Genomic DNA, 20731 nt, shown 5'->3' with positions numbered 1-20731 from the left:
GCATTGACAGTAACTCTGCCCTGCTCATTTCGTCTATAGAATAGGGTAGAAATACCACACACAACCACAATTTGAGGATTGACCAGATGGACGTAGCAGTGCAGGCCACTGCTACATTTGACAATATTTGTTTACCACAGCCACTGTGATAAATTTACTGGCTTGGAAGGTGATACAAGGAAAGGTTCTCAGTATTCCTGGTGACACAGAAAATTATTCTCAAATTCCAATGTCATCCCAAATATATTCAATAATGTCACAGCATGAGCCAACGTTGTAAACATTTCAGATGTACATTATCAGCAGCGCATCAGTCAATACTAAAACTGTGCAGCTCCATCTGCGATAGCTGTGGCAATCGATCCAAATGGACCATATAAATCCACTGAAACAGACCAAAAGCATGTCACAAAAGGCACAGTGTGTTCTACAACTTTTATCGCAGTACACTGGCAAGCCTCCACAAAACTCCGCTGTGCGAATGCATCGAAAAGCAAAGAGCTCAACAAAGTTCTCTCCTCCAAGCTTCATGTCATCCAAAGGATATGTCCAGCACAGCACGCCATAGGAAGCCCCCAAAACGCAGCACGCCACCCTGAGTAAAATGCAATGCCATGATGAAACATTGTACCGATCGAATGAAATGTGAATCAATTTTAAGAACCCATGAAAATGAGTTGTCCAAATCCAGCACTGTGCCTTGCTAGTTCATGGAAAGGTGTTGTGCAGTTTGAGAAATGCGTTGTGTAAACATGCTGCCAAACATCACATGATACTGGCAACATTCCACCCATAATTCCCATGGCATTCACTAGTGGATGAAAGTTTCTGGCCATTTCCGCCAACGGGACCTCCAGATCTTGGCACCACCGAACCCCAGCCATGGTTCCCCGCTGGCAGATATTGCAAGCAATGACCATTGAAAGCGGTGGGACTGATAGATCCTGCCGCCGGCCAATGGTGAACCGCTTCCACTGTGTCAAAGTATGCCATGTGGGGGAGGGAGTGTTGGGGGATGTGGAAAATCCCACCCATTGCTGTTAATGGGAATGGTAAAATAGTGGTAATAACAAAGAGCAAAGAACAGTATAGGAACAGGCCTTACAGCCCATCAAGATTGCACCAACAGACATGACACCTTCCTAAACTAAAGACCTTTTGCCTCTGCACAGCCCATATCCCCCCATTCCGTGCCTATTCATGTATCTATCAAGATGCCTCTTAAACGTTGCTGTTGTATCTGCTTTTACCACCTCCTTGGGCAATGCAATCCAGGCACTTAACGCACTCTGTGTAAAAAACTTGTCTGTCACGTCTCTTTTAAACTTTCCCCCTTTTAACTTTTCCCCAAGTAATTGTCATTTCTAACCTGTGATAAAAACATTGACTATCCATCCTATGGCAACATCCTGGTAAACTCTTTCTATACCCTCTCCAAAGCCTCCACATCCTAGTTTGGTGCCCAGAACTGTATGCCATATTCCAAATGTGGCCAACTGAAGTTCTGTACATGACTTGCCAATTCTTATAATCTGTGTCCCAGCTGATGAAGGCAAGCATGCCATACACATTCTTGGCCACTTTCTCCAGCTGCATTGCCACTTTCAGGGAATTATGGACCTTTACGCCTAGATCCTAATGTTCCCTCACAGGAATTGAAATTCATTCAATGAATTAAATCTGGGATAATGAAGAAGTCAGATCAGTGATGGCGATCATAAATCTACGGGATGGTAGCAAAAACCATGCGCTCTCCTCATTTCCCTAACCCTTAGGAATGTGCTTGACTCTTAATTATCCAGTGCTACTTCATTTTATCAAACTGCCAAGAGAAAGCAAGAATATAACTGGACTGAACACTTGTGTTCGACCTTAGCGTTGGATCTGGATACGGTGCCCTGTCCAGTCATCAGGCAAACTCCTCCTTACAAACAGAATCACAGAATCATTACAATGCAAAAAGAGGCCATTCAGCCCATTAATATCTGCACCAGCTCTCTGAATGAGCAATACACTTCTTGTCACTCCCACACCATCTTCCCATTACCCTGCACATTCTTCCTTTTCAGTTACCAGTCCAATTACCATTTCAATCCTCGATTGAATCTGCCTCCACCACATTTCCAGACACTGCTTTCCAAACCTTTACTATGCACTGTGCAAAAAAAGTTTCTCCTCATATCGCTTTTGCTTCTTTGGCAAATTAATTCAAATCTGTGCCCTCCTTTTCTTGATCCTTTCATGAGTGAGAATAGTTCTTTTTTTGCAATTTACTCTGTCCAGACTGTGTCATAATTATCTCTATCAAACCTCCTTTTCGCTAAGGAAAATAGTCTTAACTTCACCAATCTATCTTTATAATTGAAGTTCCTCATCCCTGGAATCATTCTCATGAATCTTTTCTGCACTCTTTCCAATGCCTTCATATTCTTTAGAAGTTTGACACTTGGAACTGGACACACTACTCTAACTGAGGCCAAATGAGTGCTTTATACAAATTCATCATGTCCTTTGAATCATAGAATCCTTATAGTGCAGAAGGAGGCCATTCAACCTATTGAGTCGATACCGACCACAATTCCACCCAGGATCTATTCCCGTAACCCCACACATTCACCCTGCTAATCCCCTGACACTCGGAGCAAGTTAGCACGGCCAATCAACCTAACCCGCACTTCTTTGGACTGTGGGAGGAAGCCAGGGCACCCAGAGGAAAGCCACGCAGACATGGGGAGAATGTGCAAACTTCACACAGACAGTGACCCAAGGTCAGAATTGAATTTGAGCCCCACGAGCTGTGAGGCAGCAATGCTAACCACTGTGCCACTGTGCTGTCCTTTTTGCTTCTGAACTCTATGCTTCTATTAACATAGATACTGTTTTATTTATTAACATCTCTCTCAACCTGTCCTGCCAACTTCGATAGTTTATGCACATATTTTCTCCCAGGTCCCTTTGATCTTTCACCCCCTTTTGAATTTTAATCTTTGTTTTATACTGTCTCTCTATGTTCTTCCAACCAGAACTCACCTCCCATTTCTCTGCATTTAACCCCATCTGCCACCAGCCTGCCCATTCCACCAACTTGCCTCTGTCTCTTTAATTTTTTACACTTTCCTTCCCACCATTCACAATTCAAAGTTTTGTATCATCAGCAAACTTTGAAATTATGCTCCGTACACCAAGATCTAAGTCATTGATATATACCAGGTAAAGCCAGGATGCCAATATCTCCCAGCTAACATCTAGGTACTTGTGTCAAAATTGGGAGAACTGTCCCATAGTCAGGCAACAGTCTGACATAGTCATATTCACCAAATCATGCCTTACAGACAATCTATGAGATTTTACGGCCTCGCTCATCCCGAGATTGGAAAATCCCGCCTGAGGTCAGTGGAGCTTCCTGTTGTCGGCCCCTCACCCGCTCCGATTCCCGTGGTGGGCGGGGTAGTAGAATTCCGGCTAATGTCTCAGACATTATCATAACTATTCCTGGGTCTATCCTGGACAGACCAATCCAAAGTGGTGGTACAGGGGTAAACAGTTGAGGGACATTTGCCCTGGTGTCCTCAACATTGACGCTGGATCCCATGAAAAAGCATCGTATCAGGTCAACCATGGCAAGGAAACCTCCTACTGATTACCATTTACCACTACCCAACCCACACCTGCTACCACTGCCACAAACATCTACTCCCTCCAGCACACATTGGCAGCAGCGTGTTGCATTTAGACGGTGCATTGCAGCAACTCAGTGGCATGGTAACATAATGGTTAGAACTGCTGCTTCACAGCATCAGGGACCCGGGTTCCATTCCAGCCTTGCATCATTGTCCATGTGGAGTTTGCACGTTCTCCCTATGTCTGCGTGGGTTTCCACCGGGTGCTCCGGTTTCCTCCTACACTCCAAAGATGTGCGGGTTAGATGGATTGACCATGCAAAATTGCCCCTTAGTGTCAGGGAGACTAGCAGCGTAAAGATGTGGGGATAGGGTGGAATTGCTGTTGGAGTAGGTTTGATGGGCTGAATAGCCTTCTTCTGCATGGTAGAGATTCTATGATTCTAGCTCATTGACTGCACTTAACATTGATTGCAAAGCATGTTGGGACAGCGCTGGCTTGTGAAAAGCCTTCTGGGAATACAAGTCTTGTCTTTTTTTTAACTAGATTTCCGTATGATTCTATTGCACCATATTTCCTCAGTAGCATCTTCCAAACCCACAATCTCTACCACATAGAAGCAAGCCAGAAAGTGCTTGGAAACACCACCACCTGTAAGTTCCCCTCCAAGTCATACAACATCCTGACTTGGAAATATGTTCTCCATTATCACTGGAACTGGCTAGCAAATTGACTCTGATTGGCATTACCTTGGAGAAAGCAATGCGGAGATATCGGCTCCTCGAGCTCTTGGGTAATTCAGGAAAGTTAAACAGTAGTAGAAATTGTCGGGATGGTTTGAAATTTGGTATTCTTGTGTTTGTCCAGATGAGTGCAGAATGTAAAGCTTTGGCACCATGTCTCCCTCTTCAGCAATAAGAAAATGTTTCCACGCCAGCCTACGGGCAAAGTTGGATTTTCTTGTGCATTGCCCCTGACAAGAAAAGCTGGGTCAGCATTTCCAGTCATTTATGTGGGTTCCCTGAGCATCTGGCCACCTTCCCACTGGAGTTTGTGAGGTTGCTTTGGAGCCCCATTGTAAAAAGCACTAATCCAAGAGACAATACATATCTATCACAAGGAGCTATGCAAAAGTATTGTGGAGATCCAATAAATAGTGCGGTGTGGAAGCAATACACCGTGTAGCAGTTTTACCAGGCATATCCGATATAATTCAATGTACTAAGTGAGCGAAATGCAATGTCCAAATCTGATGAAATACAATGTGATAATCTAATGAAACATAGCAATAAAACCGAAAACAAAGTACAGTAAAGCAGATCACACAAAGCGAACAAACTGCATCCTGCAAGTCCAGCGAAATTCGTCATATAAAACAAATCAAATCCGCAGAACAACCCATTGTAATACACACCCTAAAGGGTGCGCCAGTCAAATCTAATGCGAAAGGTGATATAGATCCCATGAACAACACCACAAAAATCCAATGAAAAACACTGTACAAATCCAATGAAATGGAGCATACAAATCCCATGAAATGCACCGTGTAAATCCAATAAACCACCATAGAAATTCAATAAAACATACTGTAAAAATCCAATGAAACACAATATGCAAATCAAATGAGGTCCACACGCAAATTCACTGAAAGGCACCAGAAACCCAATAAGATGTATAAAGACAGTTGGCGAAACCAGATAAACACACGATACAAATGTATGAATTGACCATATAGAAATCTAATTTAAAAAAAGACCAGACTTGTATTCCTGGAAGGCTTTTCACAAGCCAAATCTGTCCCAACATGCTTTGCAATCAATGTCAAGAGCAGTCAGTGAAGGGAAATAGACTACTCAATTTGAACACAGCAAGCTCCCTCCGTCAGCAGTGAGATACATGATTGAATAATCTGCATAATGCTACACCAATAGAAAAAAACACGCACACAGAAAGAAAGCTTTGCATTTACAACCACTAGATACCTCATATGTTTCCGCCAATGAAATAGTTTTAAAGTGACAGGGATGGCAGAGGTGCCCAGTTTCTCTAGCTCCACAACTCCAGAGGTCACGCCATGGGCGGGATTTTACAATCATGCTCATCCCAAAACTGAAATATCCTACCAAAGATCAACAGGCCTTTCCGTATTTTGCCCCTTGCATGGTCTAATTTCCATGGTTAAATTTTGGTCCATGACTATAAATGTATTCACCAAAATGGCCATTTGTTTACTTTTGCTATTGTTAGAACTGGAATGAAAGAGACTTCAACCAGGCCGCTTTCAAGAAAGTCAGAATGATTGATTTATTATGGAGTAAAACTTATTGTTGAAAGCAAGTTGCAAAACTGGTTGACATGCAAATTGTAATCTGGAAGTATAACTGTATACCACCTCAAATCGCAATGCGCATGCACATGTACACACATGCACACACACACGGCAAAACAAATAATAGACTTCACAAAGGATGGTGTTTTAGGTTAATCATAAAACACCTTTATGAGGAAGGATGAAGTTTGAAGGGTTTTGAACTTGTTGGTCTGGTTCTCCTGCATGCGAAGACTGATTGCTGGTCACAATAGTTGTCTGGAAGTTCTTTCAAATGGGGCTTTGGTGTGGAGGAGAGCAGAGAGGGATCAATATCCCACGGGACTCTCTCCTACCTCAGTTTCTCAGGTTTCTAAATGCAGACAAGTTATGCTGAGATGAAAATTTCTCGCTGGATACCGGTAAGTACATTGATTTTCATACAAGGCAGGGAGAGAGCAAATGGAACAACCCTTTCATTTTTGATTTACTTCCCAACTGAGTCTAAACAAAAAGGACAAAATAGAAACCTGTCTTAGTCAGGTAATTTCCAGGCCTCACAGCCTGTGAAAACTCAAGTTTTTATTTTTCCCCAGCAATGAAACTTCAGATAAATAAATCATTCATGTCTCCTCAGTTGCCTTGTGGGTGATTTAGGTAAAATCATGTGGCTTCTTGGAAAAGACAGTTTTCTCACTGTCCAAAGTGAACTTAATGGGCTTTCCAGCCACACTCACCCTGAAACTGGAAAATCCCCCCTGAGGTCAACAGACCTTTCCATGATCCCCCTCCTTCCCCCCGCCCCACCCCCCACACTCCTCCCCCCCCACCCCACCCCTGCCTGCTCCGACTCTCGTAGTGGGTGGAACAGGAAAATTTGCCCCATAATCTTTAAAAAGAGGTCCGTTTCCAAGGAAGTATCAAAATTTTTCAATGTCCTTCCAATGAATAAAAAATACACATAGTTCTTGCAGAAATATATTCATAGCAGTAGTCACTGTTATAACATAAGAAGCATAGCAGCCAACTGCACACTGCAAACTCACAAACTGCAATGTGATAATAACCACATTTATGGACTGTTAATTGAGGGATAACAATTGGCCAGGATATGTGGGATATCCATCCCCCCACTCTTCTTCACAATAATTATTTGGGATTTTTAACGCCTACTCAAGCAAGGAGATGGGGAATAACTTTGGCAATCAGAATTATAGCACCTCCAGCAGTGCAGCACTGGAGTACAGGGATGGCATGGTAGCACAGTTGTTAGCACTGCTGCTTCACAAGGGACCCGGGTTCGATTTCCATCTTGGGACACTGTGTGGAGTTTGCATGTTCTCCCTGTGTCTGTGTGGGTTTCCTCCAGATACCCTCATTTCCTCCCACATTCTGAAAGACGTGCTGGTTAGGTACATTGACCCGAAGAGACAGTAGACTGTGGCAGCGGGGGGGAGTTCACAGTAACTTCATTGCAGTGTTAACGTAAGCCTTACTTGTGACTGATAAATAAACTTTAACTAACAGCCCTGATTCGGTTACAGTGACACAGTGATTAGCACTGCTGCCTGACAGTGCCAGGGATCCAGGTTTGACTCCTGGCTTGAGTCACTGTCTGTGCGGAGACTGCACATTCTCCCTGTGTCTGCATGGGTTTTCTCCAGGTGCTCTGGTTTCCTCCCACAATCCGAAAGATGTGCTGGTTATGTCCATTGGCCATGTTAAATTCTCCCTCAGTGTACCCAAATTGGCGCCAGAGTGTGGCAATCAGGAGGTTTGCACAGTAACTTCATTGCAGTGTTAATGTAAGCCTACTTGTGACACTAATAAATAAGCTTTATTATTTTGTACTCAAATCCTGCAGTGGAACTTGAACCCACAACTTTCTGACTCAGAAAAGGGAGTGCTATCAAATAAGCCAGAGCTGATATTAAGGTTGTGATTCTGTATTTCTATAAATACACGCCTGAATGTCAGTTTTACGGTCTTAGGGGGGATGAGGAGCTATTCAGAATTGGGGTGGGTGACCCCAAGATTAATGAGGGGTCAGAGGTGGGTCTGGCACAGGTTGGGCAATTGGACACAGATAAAAAAGCAGGTCCTCAGAAAGGCAAACAATGCAGTGCCTTTAAGGAGATGTCATTGACCTGGAGGTGTGTGGGAACTCTGTAAATATTGGCCAACTATTAGCTGACCCTGGAATGGATGGCCCATCATGAGTTTTCCCAATGAGAGAAGAAAAACTGTCATTGTAGTTACCTATTCACAGCGTACTGTCCTGAAACACTGAAAGCGTGGAGTAGATTCATAAGATGCAGCCAAGAAGATGGCATCATCTTGTCATCAGTCTCTGGTAAAAGATATTCTGCAGCTATGTAGCTGGCTGCCAAGACTCAGTGAATAAATAATAAACAGTGCCATGGCCATTATCCCATCCATTTGCCCTCTTGCCTACTTACTATTTATGGGGATGTGCTCAAACTGTTTACCCTTGACCAGGTTCCTTACATCTACATGCTTTCACGGCATAACAGTGCGATTAAAAGCGAGTAAATTGGGAAGATGGTCGTGGAGCACAGCAAAGGTGTACAGGTCATGTGGATTAGCCATGGTAAATTCATGGGGCTATGGGGATAGGACAGAGGGGCGAGCCTGGGGTGAGATGTCTTTCAGGTTGTCAGTGCAGATTTGATGGGCTGAATGGCCTCTTTCTGCACTGTAGGGATTCTACGGTCCTATGCAACCTTGGAGTGACCTCTGCACCATACATGGCACCAAGCATTTGTGCAGAGCCATTTTTGCATGCTACAGACTTCATCAGGAACACAAAAGGTATTTATTAACAAGGACAAACTGCACAGAGACTGCCCTGGAACAGCCCACCAGATGCCTCAGTCCCTACTTCTAGATGTCTTCAGACTCTCTTCTGTCTGGAAGAGGACTGCACCACCTGGGGTAATGATCCTCTCTCAGTCCCAATTGGTCCTGCAAGTCAGGTGACTAATCACCACCATCACCACAGCATGTTACTAAAAAATAATTGAATGAGCGCATTGTAACCTCAATGACACCTTACACTGGTATTGACTGAATGTTACACAGAGGAGATGGAGGGGAAAGGATGGCATTTTTCACCACAGTTCAGCACTTTTTGAACATAATTACATACACTTAAAAGCTGACTCGATGTGTTTTTGTACACTGCAGACCTCAAAAAGAAAGTTAAAATAATGAAGGGTGTTCTTACCAGTCATAATAGAGGTGGCATGTGAGGTCCATCTCAAGGTGAAGCTATCAGGAGCAAGAGTGTGGCCAGATTCGTGAGTCATTGAAGGATCTCTTTCTTCTCCGATCTATCATATAATAAACCATCGTTCAAAAGTTCAAGAACAGTGATAGCACTGGCATCTTTTATTATCCATCCAATTTTGACTTTAAGGGAGACTCAATGATCAGACTCTGCAAACAGATGCTGAGCAGCAGACATATCTCAAGCGTTCGTACTGGGTGCAAGGCATTCATGTATATGGCACTGTCAGGCATTGGCCGAGACGTAGACATTACAGCTCGACGGGCCATGTAAACTTCAGGAAATATTTCTCATCTGCTGTTCCCCCTTCCCCGTCTACTTTAGCAGCATTGGCATTCCAATTGGCAGAAGATGTGCTTGGTGAGGGAAGGAGAGGTTTGTGAAAGCCTGCATATGGAGCTCACCTCGGGAAGTGGACCTTTGGTTAGAATGGAAGGCACACACTTTCGTTCATATTGCTGTTGTGGCTCATCTGGAACAAAATGGCCTTATCTGCACATTTGCTGCCACATACAGTCCTATCAGTGTGGAGAGGGTGCAAAGTTTGAATTCGTGATACTCTCAGTATTGTGGGTATGATTTACGTCTCAGTTACTGGCAATGGTGCTCAAGTGGGGAGGCCAAGTTGTGGAGGACTTCTTACCATGTGTATTTATAACATGATGAGGCCCATGATGACGAGGGTTGTAGCCATTTTAATGTAACTGAGTCAAATTCACTGATGTTGATTCTTTCCCTTGTGGGGATAGACATTCCCCTGAGTAAGTGTGGTAACAATGTAAGAGGCTATGTCAGTTGGAATTTATTTACCAATGCTTGTCTAATGGTAAGTGTGAGATCCCAGGACTCTATGAATCTATTTTGCACAAGGACTCATAGAATTTACAGAGCAGAAGGAGGTCATTTGATCCATTGAGTCTGCACTGACAGCAATCCCACCCAGGTTCCAACCCCGCAACCTCACATATCTACAGCCCTTATCCCTCTGACACCAAGGGGCAATCTATTATAGCCTATCAATCTAACCCCCACATCTTTGGACTGTGAGAGGAAACTGGAGTACCCGGAGGAAACCCACGCAGACATGGGGAGAACGTGCAAACTCCGCACAGACAGTCACCCGAGACTGAAATTGAACCCTTGGCACTGTGAGACAGCAGTGCTCACTACTGTGCCACCGTGCCACCTCACATGGACATCTGATAATGTTCCCCCTTGCACAGAGTCAGCCTCCCAGCTACCTTGTCATTTGTGGCCTCCTTATCCTCCACCATTTCAGGGTCATTAGAATGGGCAGGGCTTCCAACTCCTCCTCCTTCATCTCCTCCTCTTCCTCATCCTGAGAAGCCATCCAAGATCTGCATTGGTGGATGATATAACTGAGGAGGTTGGGAAGTAGTTGTGGTATCTGCCAGAGCAGCTTGTATGAATTTGAAGGAAAACCTTGTTGTGGTCACAAGACATTTAGTTAAAGGGGCAGCTGCCTGTGTGAAACATACATGTGTGAAATGCAACCTGTCCCATTTCCACCCCCCAGAAAAATGGTAGATGCCATGTCTTGACCACATCCACCATTTTCACAATAATCTGGATAGGTTGTCCATCATGATGAAAATCCAGGCCTAAGTCCAAACAAATATAAAGCACTGTGACAATCCACACAAAATATAACTATCTCTTACAATAAAACACAGCGTACAAACTCAGTCAAATGCACAGAGCGAAATGCATGGCTCAGGTTCAATCAGATGCAGCACTGAGATCAAACAAAATGAAAGAATTGCTCTTTGGGATGTTTAGCTTTATAAAATTCATGATATAAGTGTATGTTTTGCTTCTCAGGTAAATCAGTGGAAATAAAAATGTCATAGCCAGTTCAAATACATAAAAATCAATTGACGTGCGCTATGGCCCAAAGATGTGTGGGTTAAGTTGATTGGTCAATTGCTCCAAAGTGTTCCAGGATGTGAAGATTAGATGGATTAGCGAGGTAAAATATGTGGGATAAGATCTGGGTGGGATTATTGTTGGTGCAGACTCGATGGACCAAATGGCCTCCTTCTGCACTGCAGGGATTCTATGATGTAGATCCATTGTAATCACTGTTGAGATCTACTTTGTAGTGTACAAATCTACTAGAAAGTACAGCTAAAACCTACTGTCGTCACTGTGCAAATCCACCACACTGCCTTGCAAATCCACTCTATTGCACTGTTTAAAACTACTCTGTCGAATTGTGCAATCTTCGTGCATTGTAAGAATCCATTTTAATGTACTGTGCTTACCCACTGTCATGTTCTGATCAAATCCACCGTAATTACTCTGTAAATCCAGTGCAGTGTGTTGGGCAAAGCTTGCACATACTTTGAAACTTCAGTTTTAATACACTGTGCAAATTCACTGCACTATACTGATGTGCTGTGAAAATCCACTATAATGCATTGTGCAAATCCACTGTACTGAACAGATGTGCTGTGCAAATCCACTAGAATGCACAGATGTGCTGTGTAAATCCACCATACTGCATTGTGGAAATCCACTAGAATGTATAGATATGCTGCATAAATCCACTATAATGCATTGTGCAAATCCACTAAAATATACAGATGCGCTGTGTAAATCCACCTAACTACATTGTGCAAATCCACTGTCATATCTTGTGTAAATTCCATGTAATGTGCTGTGGAAATATATTTGCATGTACTTTAATTCCTGGCAATCCCCCTGCAGTTTAATGTGCAGAAGCAAAAAACAATGCATTATTCAAATACATCTTCGCACACATTGCAAATCAAAACTAAAGCATCAGGATCTTCAAATCCAAAAGTAACAATATGGATTATTTGGACTAGGCATGGGATTGGGACTAGGCATTTATATTTTCCATGCATAAAGCCAAGTTATGACCTTAATAAAATCATCAGTTAACCGAGCTGATTGGAGTTATGTAAGTAACATGAAAACTGCATCCAGCTGTGACTTCCAGTGGTAACATTGTTTCCTGGGTACTCTTCACTTTTACAGACGGGAGGACATGTTGCAATTTCACTGATTTAATGTGCCGTTGTGTTCTGCGGGTATTATTTCAGGGGGCTACACACTGCTACAATGAAGTTCTGCAAGAGCCTGTAAAGAACATCTAGGGTGGGATTTTCCAGCCAGGGTCACCCCAAGACTGGAAAATCCTGCCAGAGATCAACAGAGCTCTGCATGGTCTGCTCCTCCACCCTCTATGATTCCCATGGTGGGTGGGACAGGAAAATTTGGCCCCTTGAATGTCAGGAAAACGCTGACAGAAGCAGTAATGGTGGGAAACGCATGGGAAAACAATTGGAATGAATCGGATCAATGTAACAAAATATCTAAATCGTAAGAAAAGTTTGAGGGAAACAGCCTGGATTGTGAGAAGATCTGAATTGAAGCAGCCAATATAAGATAACCTAACCCCCATGAGGAGCTGGTGAGAAAATTGCCAGTAAGAAATTGTATGGAGAGATTGCTTAGGGAGGCTTGACTTAGTCTGTGAGTGACTTGAGATAGATGATATAGATTTATCAAATGTCTTCTGCCAATGTAATAATGCCATCAATACCTGTCTGGGCATGCACACTGGTCCACCCATGCACAGAAATCTAATAATATCACATTGCTGTGATACTACTAAAGGCATTAAAAAAAGTGGATGAATCAAACAAATTGGAACTGTTGTGCTATCTATCACTGCGCACTCTGGAACAATTTTGCTCCTAGCGTACATTGACTAAATATTACAAAGGAGCATGTTCTCCTCCTTAAGGACGAAGACACCCTGCTGTGATAATTAGAGCTGTGGCATCTTTGGTCCTGGTCTCTGTCTATTCCATGGCTGTCAATGACATGACAAAGTAACAGTCAAATTGCGCATGCACTGTCTTGTCAAGAAAAGCAGTCTTTACTCATAACTGTTATTTACACTATTTGCAAGACATTATAATAAGTACATGGTTTCAAGGACACAGACTATTCTGTCTCTTGTTCTCTAGGAGCTTCCTGGTCACCTTGACCCTTGATGTCACTCATATATCATGAATATCGTCATGGCCTCATTAACCCATAATTCTACATCTCCCCAAGTATAATATCAAAACTGTTACATTCTTCTGTTAAACAATTTACAACACTCACCTCCCCCACCCATCACCCTTAAAAGCCATATGCCGGAATTTTACCGGCATGCTTGCCCCAAAATTGAATTAATTTTGGAATTCATTATCACAGGAGGTAGTTGATGCCAAAACATTAAACGCATTCAAGAGGCAGCTGGATATAGCACTTGGAGCAAATGGGATCAAAGGTTATGGAGAGAAAGCAGGATTAGACTATTGAGTTGGATGATCAGCCATGATCGTAATGAATGGTGGAGTAGGCTTGAAGGGCCAAGTGGCCTCCTCTTGTTCTTATCTTCTATGTTTCTATGAAATTGGGGTGGATGAGGCTCGCAGACGGCATTCGCATTCTCCATTGACCTTATGAGTCTCGGGCAAGTGAGGTGGCAAAATTCCGGCAATAATGTCACAGGGTTGAGCTTGCCAGGTGCTTTTACATTGCTCCTTGATCTTGTCATGAGTATTTATGATTGGGGTTGTTGGGATGCACCTGTTTATGTGTGTCTTTTCTGGGGGTGTTCGCGATAGAGGCTGCGTTATCAATGTCCACGTGATGAAACTGGAAGGATGTCCAAAGATGTGCAAGTTAGGTGATTAATCATAGTAAATTGCCCTTTAATGTCCCAAGGTGCATAGGTTTGATGGATTGGCCATGGTAAATGTGTGGTGATGTGGGGATTGGATGAGGAAACGGGTCTGGATAGGATACACTGTCAGAGAGTTAGTGCAAACCTGGTAGGCCGAATGGCCTTCCTCTGTACTGGAGGGTTTCCATGACTCCCTTTCACATAGAGAGGAATCAGGGCTCTCCAGTGACTTTTTAAAATTGGCGTTTTGACAAGGTATGACTACAGCTGTTGAGTTTGTACATGATCATATCTTGCACCTTAGGTCTCTGATCTCATTAACATAACCATGAAAGAGATGATAAGGATATAGCAGTGAGAGATACCAGGATCAATAGAAGAGCTGAAAGAAAGTTGGAGGAATTATGGTGGGGGAGAAGACAATTGCTAAAAGAGCCCTAGAGTGGAGAGGAGATTTCTCTGAAGAAGAGATGAAGCAAAGGTATGGTGATCTGGATCACTAAGAATCATCCATTCAGTGGAACAGATATTGGTTAGAGGTAGAAAATGAGATGGAAATCTGGATCCAGTAGTGATAATATCATATTTCTTCAAAGATAGCATTGTATAATGTTTAATATGATTATGAACAAGACTATGCGGGTTAATTATAACATTGCCACTGATGGATAAGAATGCTATCTTATTCAACAAATAATTCAAACAAAAATTCTTCACACTTATTGGTGCAAGGAGGTTTTTTTCAGTATAAATGACAGAATTATAATTAAATGTAAAGAACGCTAAAATATAACTTGTTCAAAAATGCTAATACACGCATCAATGTCCAATGGCATCATGTAAATAAAGTATGTTTATTTATTAGTGTCACAAAAAGGCTTACATTAACACTGCAATGAAGTTACTGTGAAAATCCCCTAGTCGCCACTGTTCGGGTACACTGAGGGAGAATATAGCATGGCCAATGCACCTAAGCAGCAGGTCTTTCGGACTGTAGGAGGAAACCAGAGCACCTGGAGGAAACCCACGCAGACATGGGGAGTACGTGCAGACTCCATACAGACCAGTGACCCAAGATGGGAATCGAACTTAGGTCCCTGGCGCTGTAAGGTAGCAGTGCTGACCACTGTGCCACCTGTGTCTATATATGTTGTATTTGTATATGCTTTTCTTTCAGCATGAAAAGTTTAAAATTTATCTGTTCGTGTCACAAGGCTGACATTAATATTGCAATGAAGCTGCTGTGAAAATCCCCAAGTTGCCACACTCTAATCCCTGTTCGGGTACACTGAGGGAGAATTTAGCATGGCCAATGCACCTAACCAGTGTTTCTTTTGGACTGTGGGGCGAAACTGGTGCACCTGGAGCAAATCTATGAAGACACAGGGAGAACGTGCAAACTTCATACAGACAATGACCCAAGCTGGGAATTGCACTGGATCCCTGGTGCTGTGAGGTGGCAGTGTTAACCACAGTGCCACCATACCGAAAGTTACCCAATTAGAAAAATGTAAGCGTGATCTCACTGAGTTTTGCTGAAACTTGTAACAATATGTAACTATGTGATATAGTTACATAAATTGTTCCTGCATCTCCTCTGTCTTTTTGCATGTAATTTGCCTGTATCCGCTCTGTCAATAGCTGTTGTATTTGCATGTAGTGTATATACTATACATTTTTTATACTGTGTGTCTAAATGTACAGCAATATGGTAGCACAGTGGTTAGCACTGCTGTTTCACAGCTCCAGGGACCTGGGTTCGATTCCTGGCTCAGGTCACTGTCTGTGTGGAGTGTGCACATTTTCCTCGTGTCTGCGTGGGTTTCCTCTGGGTGCTCCAGTTTCCTCCCACAGTCCAAAGAGGTGCGGGTTCTGTTGATTGGCCATGCTAATATTACCTCTTAGTGTCCTAAGGTGCTTAGGTTAGAGGGGTTAGCAGGTAAAATATGTAGGGATATGGGGGTAGAACCTGGGTGGGATTGTGGTTGGTGTCGATTTGATGGGCCGAAGGGCCTCTTTCTGCACTGTAGGGTTCTATGATTCTATGATCTGTAGGAGCCCAAGAGCCACCATCCGAGCAGGGACTGTACTCCATCATCGTGGTTCCAATTGGTTAACCTTACCCATTGTCCACTTGAAACATTATTCTAGCCTACTTGAACATTTGTTACAAAGACAATGCCATCTTCTTGGCCTCGACCTTCTCCTCTTCCAGCTTTGCTTGCCTCCTGAGCAAGTTTGTCTTGCAGCATTTCATAATCTCAACCAGTTGTATGTTCTGAGTTTCAATCAACCACTCTTCCTATGAGGGAAGAAAACGGGTATTAAAATAGCTCCAGTAATTCAGTGTTTTACAATACCCTGGAATCAGTTTCCCCCCCACCGAGTGCATTTCTCCATATGGGTGCGAGGCCATTGTTAACCTTTGATTGACCAGCAATAGATACCCAGAAGCTGTTCAAGATGACTTGGCTGCCAGATTTCATTAGCTCACTGTCGGCCGTGTTGTAGTTTCACTCATCATCTCACCTTGATGTGGACACAGCCTATTAGTTCGGCACTACACTGAGTGATGGGCCCACTCTGTAGTATTTATCTGTTTTACTTTTTATTGCCTTTTATCTTCCAGTGCACAGTGGGAGAACAGATTGTGTGTACGCAAGTGAGGAAGATTGAAGCTGACAGCCCTCCTCTGTAACGTATCATTGTATCCATGATGCTTTCTTTCAGCATGAAAATGACCCAATTAGCTAAACACAAATACAATATTCCGAGGTGCTGGAAGAGATGGAACTTGCGCAATGGTTTGTATTGGAGGTTATGTATAGCCTGAGATGACCAAATATGCTATGAACCCGATAGTCCTCTTCTACTGATGCTGGGAGATAGAATGGAGTTTGCCTTGGAAGATAAGTAGTTTAAGTTTATTAAAGAAACTTGAGAAGGATGAAGATGAAGGATCAATATTTTCTTGATAAACATTGGATATCAAAGACACTTATGCAAAACTTCCCCTTTGGATAGAAGCTATGATATTATAGGCTGGGTACAGGGCTTAATAGGGCAATTCATTGAATGCGATGGGGTATCAATGGACTTGTCTCATTCTGTGATTTTATTCCTTAATTCCTGAAATATTGTTATCTTTCACAGATTGTTTTTGGATTTATCTGGCACTGCATGAAAAGCCTCCCAGGATTTGCTCCCACAGTTCAACTGGGATCAAATATTCTTTTCCAGGTTCCCTGTGTGGAAAATGCCTGAGATTAGCGGATGTTGCACATTTAGTGGACAACACACAGATACCCTGGGTGTAGTTGCATTGATAGAACTATGGAAAATATGCTTTTTGCTGAATGAGGGAAATGTTGCCGCAACTTTTCATCTTGCACTCATCAGGACAAATGCAAAAGTGTCAACTTTCAAATGATCACACCCATTTATATTGTTGGAGAAAAGGGTGCTGATTGATTAGCAAATCAACATTGATTGGCTGATGTGTTGCCATAGAGAAAACAAGGGGTAACTATAGGGTGCCAAAGTTCCTGGTTAATTCAAAAAAGGCACAAAACTTGAACATATTCCTTCTGGTTGCAGAGAACAGGTCTCTGCATAGGAATGTATGCCGCCAGTGATATTTTCCACTAATAGGATGCTGCCATCAGTCCAAAAGCACTTTCTGTCCATCATACAATTGAACAATGTCGTGAGGAGTTTCAGTGCTGGTGTGATGTCATGATGTAGGCTGGTCGAATCAAAAGCATGTTACTTCAATTATTCAAATTAGGCAGAATATAGATTGTATTCAACCAGCCCATGCTTGCAAAACTGAAAATAAAATATCTACTTTCAGATGTGAATGCGCATTTTGACAGCAAATAATCCTGAGTGTGCTAAAAGCTAGATTAACAACCAATTTAAGATCATCGGTTGAACTCAGAATGTGGCTTATTTGTGCTTGTTAGATGTGACATACATTAACTAAAGAACTAGGGAGGATGCAGAGCTTGGAGAGGTTTGAAAAACACAATGAGAATTTTAGCATTGAGACTATGACATTGCTGAACCAGGAGCCAATGTAGATCAGGATGGTGGGCGAATCAAACTTCATGCAAATTAATATACAGTCAGGAGAATTTTAGGTGACCTCAGATTTATTTGGAAGGTAGAAGAAGAGACCAGCCAAGAATGGGTTGCAATGATCAAATCTGGCAGCAACAAAGGCATGAGTGAATGAAATGATTGTGTCTCAGACAATAAAAATGGATGGTTCTATATGTGACTTCCAAAATCTAAAGAATACTCATGTTTACAAAAATTATTAGGAAGAGAAATGTTCCCTTCACAAATAACAAACGGAGAAATTATAAAGTCGTACCTTATAAAAAGATGTGCAACTTCACATTGCACATAAAGTGAACATGTACCATTCAATCAATGTCCAAACAATGATGATATGTGAAACACTGGAGTGCCACCACTTATGAATCTCTGTCCTGCACTGGTGAGACTCTACACAGTGTCCAGGTTCTTGACAACACATTCTCCCATGTTGTTGATGCAGTTCAAGGTCACAGTTACATTGGGCTGAATTGTAAAGGGAGAGGGGTGTATTGCACAACCCCTCCATTATAAAAAAAATCCCACCCCGTGGCAGAAACACACTGGGGGCAGACTAAAGAATCTCACTGTGGAGCTGATGGCACCTCAGTAGGAAGAAACTCTGTCCAGCGGTGCCGTTATTTAGATGTCGCTAAGACTGCAGAAGATCAGTGACTCCAGAATTAAAGTACGCCCTGGGCTTTTAGATCAGGAAGAGACTGGAGAGTCCAGAGAGGGGGCATGGAGGTGGGTTTTGGAGGTTAGGTGGGGAGGTACAAAAAAGGGCAGGGTGTCATCCCTAATGTTCACAGGACACCCCCAAAAAACTGTATCCCTCCCACCCTTTTTTCCACTTTTTAACAAATTACATTAAAAAGGCACCCTTCTGGCTCTCGCTTGCCTGCCCATGTCAACCACATTTGGATCAGTGGGCTTGTTAACAAGCTCAACTGCCCATTATTATTTTTAAATGGCGGGCACACAGCCAACTTTGAGGCATACTCACCTACCATTTTATGGGGGCCAAGTTGGAAAGGTACCCCTGCTAAAAACACACCCAGCGAGGGCTGTAAAATATCCCATGCCAAATCACTACTGTAAGTGCTGGAATATTTATATGAGACCCAGGAGTTAAAATGACGCAAGCTTTACACTGAAATCCCCAGGGTGGGCTACTCTATTACTCACCCCAAATGCGCCTACTCCCATTAAAAAAATGGGAGGCTCCTGAATGCCTTTTAGGGCAATATGAATATTGCTTAGGAACTGAGGAAATAGGAGCTGGAGGGGGCTATTTATCTTCTTGAGCCTGAAACACAATCAACAAGGCCATGCCCACTCTAGCTCAACTCCTCTTCCTGTCCTGACCCCTACAAACCTTTGTCGATCAAAAATCTGTCTAACTCAGGCCTGAATATACTCAACGACCCAGTCTCCCCACCTCTCTGGGTTGTGGAATTCCAAAAATTAACATAGAAAGCAAGGGCCAAGGAGTGTAGTGAAGACCCTTAACGGTGCAAATCTTGCCACCACCCCACCATCCCCCAACCCTCCTCTTCCCAATCTTAAACTTAAATGGCCACAGATCACTTACATCGAATGGATTTTGTCAGGAATAAATGTTTCACAAGGATACGATATCGGCCAGGCAATCTCCAAGTTTATTTAACTTAAAGTAAACTCGGAGAAAACCTGACCCAATATATTACCCCGGCGACACATTTAATTCTGGCAAAGTTCATTTGACGCGCAAGTGAAATATCGCCACTTTTAAGTTTAAGACTGATTTGTGTTAAATTGATTGTGCTGACTGCAAATCAGCGCGATGGTGAACTGGGGAAAAGTGAATAGAAAGGATTTCTGCAGATTTAACAGACAAAGGTTCCTACCAGGGACCGCAGTGGTTTATTTTGCTCATCGTACTAATTTTTGCAGTGCTGTAGTTCCCTTTGCCACAACATCATTCTATCTTTTCCCATCTCCCTCCCTGCACACTTTCTTCACCCACATCACCCCGCCCCGCAATCCCCCCTCCTCCCCCCCACCCCACCACGCCCCCCCCCCCCCCACACACACACACACACATATCCCCACCAACAAGCCCCCCCCCCCCAATCCCCTCCCCAACCCCCTTCCCCAAAGACATGAAGAGAAAGAATAAGGTTCCTAAGCCTGGTGCTTCCTTGAGATGTGACAAAGGGCTGCCGCCTGCTTCTGCTCTCTGTCTGCAGCCAGGCTGCTAATGAAGAGATTGATGATGAAAATGTCAGGATGAGACAGTTCAACAGAATTGCTCCCCGTGAGTGGCAGAGGGCAAGCACTGCTTTTACAGCCAAGAATATCGCCACCAGCTGAGCACAGCCAGCTACTCGACAGTGTGCCAGGACAGCTACAGTGCTCATAGAGAAAAAGCAGACCTTCCAATGCCTCAGTCAATCTGCCGCGCCTCGAACAAGCACTTTTTTTTCCTCTCTCTTTAATCCAGATTTTTTTTTTTTAATTGTAGCAAAGGATGAGTGATTTTATTTAGCTTGAAATTTAACTTAACTGGCAACTTTAGTCGAGGGGGTGAAAAAAAGGTTCATTGCAAGCTTCTTGCTCTTATTCTCTTAGTTGTATCTGAGCATCAGTTCCAATGACAAGTGGGAAAAGATGTACC

General features: G+C 43.1%; 1 protein-coding gene across 1 annotated transcript in view; it reads right to left on the bottom strand.

The window, feature by feature from the left end:
- Positions 1-16138: 16138 nt before the first annotated feature.
- The window catches only part of LOC145352351 (protein phosphatase 1 regulatory subunit 37), a 185825-nt gene continuing 181232 nt past the window's right edge, over positions 16139-20731 (bottom strand). The window contains exon 12 of the mRNA XM_080202105.1: positions 16139-16273. Within this exon, the coding sequence (XP_080058231.1) occupies positions 16139-16273 (135 nt within the window). The remainder of the gene's footprint in view (positions 16274-20731) is intronic.

This window comes from Carcharhinus amblyrhynchos, chromosome 14, assembly GCF_965287045.1.
Source record: "Carcharhinus amblyrhynchos chromosome 14, sCarAmb.v2.hapA, whole genome shotgun sequence".
Classification (NCBI taxonomy): domain Eukaryota; kingdom Metazoa; phylum Chordata; class Chondrichthyes; order Carcharhiniformes; family Carcharhinidae; genus Carcharhinus; species Carcharhinus amblyrhynchos.
Note: the sequence above shows the minus strand (reverse complement) of the source record. Positions and strands in the feature narration are given on the sequence as shown.